Below are 9,927 nucleotides of genomic sequence, written 5' to 3' on the forward strand. Positions count from 1 at the left end.
CCCACGTGCCTGCCCCCCCCCCCCCCCATCCAACCCCTGCCCCAGACTGCCACCCCTCAGAACCCGCAACCCATCAACCCCCCGCTCCTTGTCCCCTGACCACCCCCCACCCTAACTGCCCCCCAGGACTCCACCCCCTACCCAACTCGCCCTGCTCCCTGTCCCCTGACTGCCCCAACCCCATCCACCCCCCCCCGACAGACCCTCAGAACTCCCACGCCTACCCAACCCCCCGTCCCCTGACCACCACCCCCAGAACCTCCGCTCCCTGCCCCTTATTCAACCCCTCCTCCCAGCCCCGGCCCCCTTACCATGCTGCTCAAAGCAGCAGGAACTGCAGAGCTGCCCAGAATGCTGGCGGTGCGGTGCGCTGCGTTGGAGCTCTGCGAGAGGGTGGGGGAAGCGGGGGAGGGGCTGGGGGAGCCTCCCCAGCTGGGAGCTCAGGCGGGCCAGAGTTTGCCCACCCGCCGGCCCCTTTACAACTGGTTCTACACTGGCTTCTAAATTTAACAACCAGTTCTTGCGAATCAGCTCCAGCTCACCACTGGTGAAAACTGCCTCAAACTTGAATGATTGAGATAAGTGAGAATTTCTTGATTGTATCTTTTTGGCATATTAGGGTGATCTGTGTGTAAAGAAAGTTTAGCTTGATTTAGAACTCAGTATATACACATCAAGAGAAAAGTCACCCCTCAGAATTCTGTTGCTGATCTTAGTTTAGTGTGCAGCTACCACAGCAAATATACGATGAATAACAAGATAGAAAATGAAGAGGGATTTCTATTTCAACAATGACAGATTTTTTTTTATTTTTTTTTTAATTTTTTTATTTTTGCATCCTAAGGGAAATGATTGCCTGTCTGATCTTCTCACATAACTATTCAACACAACATTTTCTAGTTGAATATTGGTAAAAACCAAAATTTGCATATTAGTATTTTACTAAATGGTATTATGAAAACGATGTACCAGGCTGCAAGTTTGTTGCAAAACAATTACGTTCATTTGTATGGAATGTAGACTTTTAACACGTGGAAAACTGAGCAAGAAATTCTATTTGCAAATAACCTCGCTCTTAGTTTCTGTATTTTTCTTCCTCTGTGCTTCTTGATGATGAAGCAAAATACCGGTAAAAAGATCTTTGTTGCTTCAGAGCTCATAAACTGATTATTCTTCACCTGAGCTCATTTTCTGTTTGATTTATATGATTCTTCCCACCGCTCCAATTGTGATATTCATACAGAGGATTATGATTGTCAGGTGGAGAATAAACTGCATGAGCAGATGATCTCCAGAATAATAAAAATCTTATTGTTAGATATCTCTCCTTAGTTATGTGAAAAAAGATAGAAACTTAAGACTAAACTGTTTTTTAAGTAAAGTGTTGTTGTTTTTTTTCAGATTTTTTCCACAAGGAGTCAAGAGGTCTTTAACCTGTTTTGTATTATATAAGCGTATGCCCAGAGATGATATTAAGGTTTAGTAACTGCATGTGCGGCATTCGACAAGCATCCAAATTATGTTTAAAAGTGGCTTTTGTTAGAACACAAATGATATTTTACTGTATGTTCCAGGAGGTAACAGACAGGCATGTATATTTTGAGTTGTAGACAAAAGTAGGCAGTATTCTCATCGTAGTATAACATGCTTTTTTTTTTTTTTTTGGTAAACCTTTTTAGGCAAAAGAAAAACAGAATGCCAAGAAAGCTCAGGAGGCCAAGTGAAGATAATTTTGGAGGAAAAATATATACAATAATGTGCTTCTGACCTTGTTTTCATGAAACAAGCCTACAAGACTTTTCCATAAACTTTAAATTTGTCCAGCGCACGTTTGACAATTGTAACAGTTTGTCTTGTATCGTATGTATGGGTCTATAAATCTCCTCCCCTTGCATCATGTGCATGTAGTATCTACTAAGTAATGTTTAGAGTCTCTTGATCAAATTCCATTATTTAACGGTTGTATCTGATCAATTCCTCATAGCTTATTGGGAAGTAGAACTGCCATTGTTGTAGATCTGAAAATGTGCAAATAATGTACCCATATATTTTAATCTCTTCCTAATGAAAATATTTACACCTTATCCCACGTTAAGGGACTTGGATTTCTAATGATGCAGAGAATGTCAGAATTTTAAAATAACGGTTGGGCTTTCTCTGTTCATCACCATTAACAGTTATTATAGTCTGACTCTCTTCACCAACTTCCCCCGTGTCTTTGTTTTTATGAACTTTGACTAATTTTTTACAGAGTTGAAAAGTATGAATTTAGCTGTAAACCACTTGCAAAGACCAATGTGTAATCTCAAAAGATCTGCATTGCTTTAGTAGAAAAGATAATAAATATTCCCATTTTTATTTTGGCAAACTTTCTTCAGGTGGTATTTTGTAGCCCTATCATTTGGTACTGTGACTGTTTTGGATAGGATAGTACTTGAAATCTTGGCTTCTTGGCCATATACATCAAACTTGCAACAAGGAAGCTCACCATTTGATTTCAGGAGATAATATTTTTGGAGATGTGTTTATTCCACAGTTTTAGTTGTAAACCTTTAAACATACACTTTGGTAGGTTTGTGGGGGGGTTTCTTGACCAGCAGGAGAGACCGATTTGGGAGGGGCAGGAGGTGACTTAACCATATAAGAGAACTAAATGCATGGGAAAACTTAAAATACCAGAGTTTAAAAACAAAATTTCAGTGATGACCTCAGTCCAGACCATGGGAAAAAAACTAGCATTGCAATTACTCTTACTCACTGATTTCACTAGCTCTGCTCTGCTAGTGAAATAAATCTGCTTTAAATCTCAAAGTGAGAGAGGAAGGTGTTTGTATTATAACATATGGTGATGCACTGTTAAAGTGGTTTGGTATTGTGGAACATATTTACAGGTCTTCTACTCTATTTGCCTACCTATACAGGATGGTTCCTGATAGTATAATCTGAACTGATTTGCTCAGTCTGGTTTTGAATAAGTCAGACAGTGATTCTGCCACTAACCTAGGGAGAATTTCTCTCTCTCCTCCCTCCCATTTCTTTTCCTCTTCAATCTCAAGTGTGTGTGTTTCATGACCAGGGCCGGCTCTGGCTTTTTTGCCGCTCCAAGCAAAAAAAAAAAAAAAAAAAAAAAACTGTGGGGTGGCCGGAGCGGCAAAGCGCGCGCACACACAAAACACCTGTGGGGCGGCCGGAGCGGCAAAGCAGAAGGGGGAAAAAAAAAAACCTGCAGGGCGGCTGGAGCCAGGGTACAGGGGGACTCCCTGTGCTGCAGACATGCAGCGGAGTGTGCGCCTGGTCTAGCGGGGGGAGGAGGAGGGAGCGGGGGGGAGAGAGAAGGGGGGCGGCCAGGGCTTCAGCGGGGCGCTTGCCTCGCGGCCCCTCCCACCACGCTGCCTACCAGTAGGGCTCTGCGCTGCTCCGATTGGCTGGGAGGGAAGGACACGGGCTGCCCTGCTGAGTTTGCTGCAGGGTGCTCCCCTCCTCCACGCCTCCGCCCCCTACAGGGCGGCCGGAGCGGAAAACCAAAAAGAAAAAGGGGGAGAAAAAAAAGGGCGGCCAGAATGCCACCCGTTGGAATCTGCTGCCCCAAGCACAAGCTTGCTCAGCTGGTGCCTGGAGCCGGCCCTGTTCGTGACATTCTTTTCTTTATTAATAGATTGTGCTTTATTCTGAAACTTTCCTCATTTTTTGGAGGAAGGCTGTGTGTTCAAAGCACATTGATTACAATGAATAAAATATTGTACTGTCTTTAAAAAGGCAGTATATAATGAAAGTATTAAATATGATTCAAAGGGGTAATACATGCTAATTTTATGTTCAGTCCACTTTTGGTCCCCACCCAGAAGTCCTATTTAAGAAATACAGTAAAATCAATTCAGAGAAAAGAGACAAATGACTTAGAAAAGGAAGGCAGCATGTTTAAAACTGGTAAAAGAAAATAGTTTTACATAACCTGCCTGCAGGCATACCTCCTTGGGCTGTAAGTTCCTCTGATTTCATATGCTTTGCAGGGCCAGGTCTGCTCTTTATTCAGGGAGATCTTTAAGGAAATATAGGAAATCATGCCTAAACTGCTACTGCAATGCTACTGGTCTCTGTGCCTCACAACTCCCTGTACGTGCAATGTCAGCAACACACACAAGTCCATGGGTTCCATGATATTTTTTTTCATCTTGGTTGTTCCTTTATTTCCATCCCTTTTTTAGATCCAAAGGCATTCTTATTACCAGGGCCAGAAGTTAACACTGTGTACTCCCTGTAGATGTTCATGTGGTATTTCTGCTACCTTAACCCATGGTGGTGGGGGAGAAGGGAAACCTGTGTATGGATTTTGCTAATTGCTTTGCTCCATCTGATGGAGGGAAGATTCTGCTGCTGCCTGCTTCCCTCATGCACGATGCTGAAGATTTATACCATTCCATTCCACTTAAAAGTGAATGCTCTCTTGAAGTATAATAGCATCTTTTCTCTCCTGGCAGTGAGGAAACCCAACTGAAATGAGGGAGGATGAGAGCTGGTGCCTCAGACTGGGACATGGGAGCCAATTTAATGTGTGTTCAATATACAGATGATCAAGTAAGCAACCAATGAGAACAACTAAGATGTCCAGAGTGCCCCGGGCATCACTGACTCGTTTGCATCCTTTGCTTGGGATGGGAAGAAAATTTTCTTCATAGTGACAAGCCTCACTGGGATCAGATTATGTTCGGAGCTCTATTTCTGCAGGGGAAAAAGTCTTTCTTTTTTTTTTTTTTTGCCCCTTCTCTTTTTTTGGATTGAGGGGAAGGGGGTTTGGGAAGGCTTTATTAAGGACTGGGTGGAGGAAGGATTGACTAGGGTGTGGCAAAAGTTATTCTTGAAACTGGAAAAACATTAGTGGGTGTTGTGAACCAGCACCCTTCTGTCCAAATCTGTCCAAATATTTTTTTCTATTCCTATCCAACTCTATCTTGTGGATCTGCAGGGTCGGGAGAGGGTGTCAAGCTCAAGCTTGTAACAGACTCAGTTGCAGCCTTACTGTATCACTCCATGATCAAATAACTAGGAACTGTGTCTACACTAACCTAACTTTTGTATGGGGAAAACCAATTCAATTAATGAAGTTGAGCATTTTTTTTTTAAGCTTAAGCCCATTGCCCTTTTATGTAGTGCTATATACACCTTTTCTCCTGAACAAAAGCCTATTCTGACTTTTTCAAAGGTTATTAGGGCCAATCAATAAAGTACTTTTCCTCAATGTGGACCTTAGTTTTAATTGCAGTACAAATAAGCTGCCTGCTTCAAGCCAAATGATAGACCACTGGCCATGGACGTGAATCACTTTTCCAGAGAGCAAGAACATAACAGCCATACTGCGTCAGAGCAGTGGTTCATCTAGCCATGTATCCTGTCTCTGATAGTGTCCAGAACCAGAGCTTCTTGGACAGATCCACCCCAGTCTTTCCCTTCTTCTAGTCAGAGGTTTAGGGTTACCTGGAGCATGGGGTTACATCCCAGATCATCTTGGCTAATAGCCAATAATAGACCTATCCTCCATGAACTTGTCTAGTTCTCTTCTGTACCTAGTATTTCCTTTGCAACATCCCATGGCAATGAATTCCACAGGTTAATTGTGCATTGTATGTTTAAAAAACACAAAACCCCTTCTTGTTTGTATTAAACCTGTTGCCTATTAATTTCATCTGACGACCTGTGGCTTTTGTACTGTGGGAAAAAATTGAAACTTTAAAAACTGTATTATAAGCTGATAAAACAAATGTGGCAAATTAGATTTTGCCTTCTTTAATTTAAAGGTGTGTTTTTTCCTTCCTTCTGTATCCAGGGCGGTGATGGCATTTCCGATTCTGGTTATGGAACAAGTGGTTTCATCCAGGAGCTGTGGTTTCTGCTGGCATAAACAAATGAAAATTTGTTGTAGGCTTCCACAACCTGATGTATGTTGTCTATACTTAATATAAGCCTCATACGTTTAGTTTCTGTGACGAATTCTGCCTGCTCTTGGTTTTTCCTGTCTCCATCAAAGAGCAGGCGCATTTTCAAAAATTCTGCTACTTGCTGAGAGGTGGTTGTTTTAAGCTCTCCTTGATCACACTGCATTGTGCTCTTGCTGCCCTTGTCAAATCTAATAATAACAAAGAATGTCAAATCTAATAATAACAAAGAATGCTTCCTTGTCTCTGTTAATGTCAAGGTTTCCTGACATTTGGCTCAGGTTTGGGTCATTTTTAATCCTGTTTCTTTCATTGTAATGTTCAAGTGAGTTATGCCAGTTAATGTGTTAGTGACAGTCACCACACTTTAAAAGAGAAGTTTTTTGTATACCACATCAAATTAGTCTGAGTAATTTAGACATTTAAAATGTTTACAGAAATACACGAACTTAACTACATGTGAAAATACCCTAAATCTTCATGTACTAGATGGTTGCATGATGCATCCCCAGAAACCTTACAATATTTCACAGGAGGCTTGAGGTCAGCATGAAGGCTGTCCCAGAACAAATCTTCTAATGCCATATTATAAAATGATGGTATCTTTTCTTCCCCAGGTGTTTAAATACTTCCTTACTGCTAAGAAGTGCATTGACCTGTATAATGAATTGAATGTAAGTGAGTGTTTTAAAAATGGAACAGTATTCAGTGAAAACAAAACTCCTTAATAAATTGAGAATTTGAACAGACATGTAACCTGGCCATTTCCTTCAGAGGTAGAACTTTTTATTGCTGTAGATGACTTTAAAAAATTCACAGTATGTATGTACAAAGGGACTGTGGGAGGGGGATGGGATTCCATTCATTGAAATCAAAATATGTTTGTGCCTCCTTACTTTGTGAATAAGTGATTGGCTGATAGATGCATCTAGTTAAAAATGCAGTAGCCTGTTTTTTTTTATAGGATGGGATAATGGGATGGAACTATCAGTCTTAAAACATATTGTTACCTTAGGGCAACATCCCAATTCTTATCCAATGGAGAACAGTAATATTCTTTCCCAGTTCTTTAATCCAGAGAAAGATATTGGTCACATGGGAGCCAGATGACTTCTGGACTTGCTCCAAGAGAACGGAGAAGAAAATATAATTTAATAATAAATAATTTAACACGAGCTTCCCCAGAATGGAAACAAAGTATTAGATGAAAGTCCTGACTCAGACAGTGAGGGCATTAGCAGCGCAAGCAATTGTGTTAGAAAAGTAGACAGAGATTTTAGAAAAGAAAAATTGGAAAACAAGTATAAAGCTAGTATTAAGTATGTTTAGAAGTTTATACTAATCTACATGTTAAAAAAACTGACCTCCCATTAGCAGTTGCCGAGTTCATATAACATCTTAAATCTCCATATAAACAAACCCTCACTGACTATGCAGATAGATAAGAGATCTAGCTAAACATATTTTTCTAAGGTTTCAGAGGGGTAGCCGTGTTAGTTTGTATCAGCAAAGATATTGAGGAGTCCTTGTGGCACCTTCGAGACTAACAAATTTATTTGGGCATAAGCTTTCGTGGGCTAAAACCCCCTTCGTCAGATGCATGGAGTGAAAAATACAGTAAGCAGTACATATATTACAGCACATGAAAAGATGGGAGTTGCATTACCAAGTGTGTGGGGGGGCTCAGTGCTAATGAGGCCAATTCAATTAAGGTGGAAGTGGCCTATTCTCAACAGTTGATAAGAAGGGGTGAATATCAAGAGAGGGAAAATTACTTTTGTAGTGCTAACGAGGCCAATGCAATCAAGGTGGATGTTGCCCATTTCCAACAGTTGACAAGAATGTGAGTATCAGCAGAGGGAAAATTACTTTTTGTAGTTACCAAGAAACTGCAGAACTGGAATTAGTTTGCAAACTGAACACCATCAAATTAAGCCTGAATAAAGACTGGGAGTGAATGGGTCACTACAAAAAGTAATTTTCCCTCTTCCAATGAAGTGGGTTTTAGCCCATGAAAGCTTATGCCTAAATAAATTTGTTAGTCTCTAAGGTGCCATGAGGACTCCTTGATTTTTTTTTTTTTTTTTTTTTTAAAAAGGTTCATTGGAGCCTCTTCAATAACGGAGTATTACTGTTAGAGTACTCTAACTCCTTTTAATGTCCATATCTGTTGTAGTATGTATAAACCAATTGCTTCATCAGCTATTTAAATGTATTAACCAATTTTATATATTTTAATTATGCAGTATATGTTTGGCTATTTAAAGGCTGTTTCACAGGATACAATCAAAGACAAGGTCAGTTCAGGGACTGAATGCTGAAAATCATTTAAAACCATTAATCATAGGTGTTTTTCCATTACTAACATTATTAGGTAATCTAATCTATTTTCCTGTCTGTATAGAATTCTTCTCTACAGCGTGTTCTCTGGTACTTTGTCAAATTTAGTTTTAATTTACTTGATTGGTGGGGATTTCATATATCGTTCTACGTGTCAGAAAGGGTTTCCTTATATTTAGGTCCCATTTTCATGAAATTCATGAAACCTCCTCCTTTAAAATCATTCTTAAAAAAAACCTACTATTTACAGGAATCTTTCCTGCCTTCCTTCCCACATTTCCTCACTCTCCCTTTTCTAAAAGTTTGTTCCACATCTTGTTTGGTTATTTGTCTTTTGCGGTGGGCGGGGAACACCTTTAGGCCCTAATCCTGCAAACATATCTGCATATGTGAACCCTTAATTCTCCTGCAGAGTTCTACTGAAATCCATGAGATTATGTATGGGAGTAAAGAACAGTGCATGTGGATCTATTTGCAGGATTAGGCTGTTAGACTGCAAGCTCTTTTAAGCATTTTTCTGTTAGTTAATCTTTAAGTACCACCCTGTTAATAATAATAATTAATAATAAATATTCCTTTGTTTAATTTCTCCCCATTTGTCAAGGCTGATTCCCAACTCTGGCACTTTGAGTGCAGAAGGTGGGGGCCTACAAGGATTCTAAAAATTAATACCAGCCTGGCAGGGCTAGTGTTAAACATCCAAGGTTACAGCTTCTCTCTTTAAAAAAAAAAAAAAAAAAAAACAAGGAGTCCAGTGGCACCTTAAAGACTAACAGATTTATTTGGTCATAAGTTTCGTGGGTAAAAAACTTCACTTCTCTGACCTGGGATGGGTAGATGCTGCCATCACCCAAGTGCAAAAAACCCCTTTTGACCCAGGAAGGTGCACTTGGGAATTCCTCCCTGTGGGGTACCCTCAAGCCCTTTCACATACACCCTCCTCCTCCGGGGAAGAGCAGAGAAAGAAAACAAAGGAAATCAGCTGTTGCCACCAGCTAATTAAACAACATATGCACAAACCTCTTAGGACACAAAAAACCCAATCCTGTTCTTAAATGTAAATTTTATTAAAAACAAAAAGAAAGAAAATACATCTGGAACTTAGGCTATGGCTAGATTTAAAAAGAGCAAATATAATAATTAAGCAGCAAGAATGGTTTTCTTGAGGTCTAGCTTAAAGATTACAAACAAAACTAAAGCACCTGGGGTTAGCACAGAGGTCGGGCGGCTCTATGTATTTTGTTGCCCCAAGCACAGCAGTAAGGCAGGCTTCGGCAGCATGCCTGCGGGAGGTCCGCTGGTAATGCGGATTTGGCGGCATGCCTGCGGGAGGTCCGGCAGTCCCGCACCTTCGGCGTACCCACCGCCAAAATGCTACCGAAGCTGTGAGACCGGCAGATCTCCCGCAGGCATGCTGCCGAAGGCAGCCTGATTGCTGCCCTCAGGGCGACCGGCACGCCACCCCGCGCGGCTTGCAGCCCCAGGCACGCCACCCCGCGCGGCTTGCAGCCCCAGGCACGCCCTTGGTGCGCTGGTGCCAGGAGCCGCCCTTGACAGAGGTGCTACAGAAGCCTTACAGAAATAAAAGAAACCTAGTCACATCTTTCTAGACATTTCCTGATCTACTTACATATCTGGGGTTTCAAATTGAGGAGTT

General features: G+C 41.1%; 1 protein-coding gene across 1 annotated transcript in view; it reads left to right on the top strand.

The window, feature by feature from the left end:
* The window catches only part of UCHL5 (ubiquitin C-terminal hydrolase L5), a 29,917-nt gene extending 27,410 nt beyond the window's left edge, over positions 1-2,507 (top strand). The window contains exon 11 of the mRNA XM_065408999.1: positions 1,680-2,507. Within this exon, the coding sequence (XP_065265071.1) occupies positions 1,680-1,724 (45 nt within the window). The 3' untranslated portion in view covers positions 1,725-2,507. The remainder of the gene's footprint in view (positions 1-1,679) is intronic.
* The last annotated feature ends 7,420 nt before the right edge of the window (positions 2,508-9,927 follow it).

This window comes from Emys orbicularis, chromosome 8, assembly GCF_028017835.1.
Source record: "Emys orbicularis isolate rEmyOrb1 chromosome 8, rEmyOrb1.hap1, whole genome shotgun sequence".
Classification (NCBI taxonomy): domain Eukaryota; kingdom Metazoa; phylum Chordata; order Testudines; family Emydidae; genus Emys; species Emys orbicularis.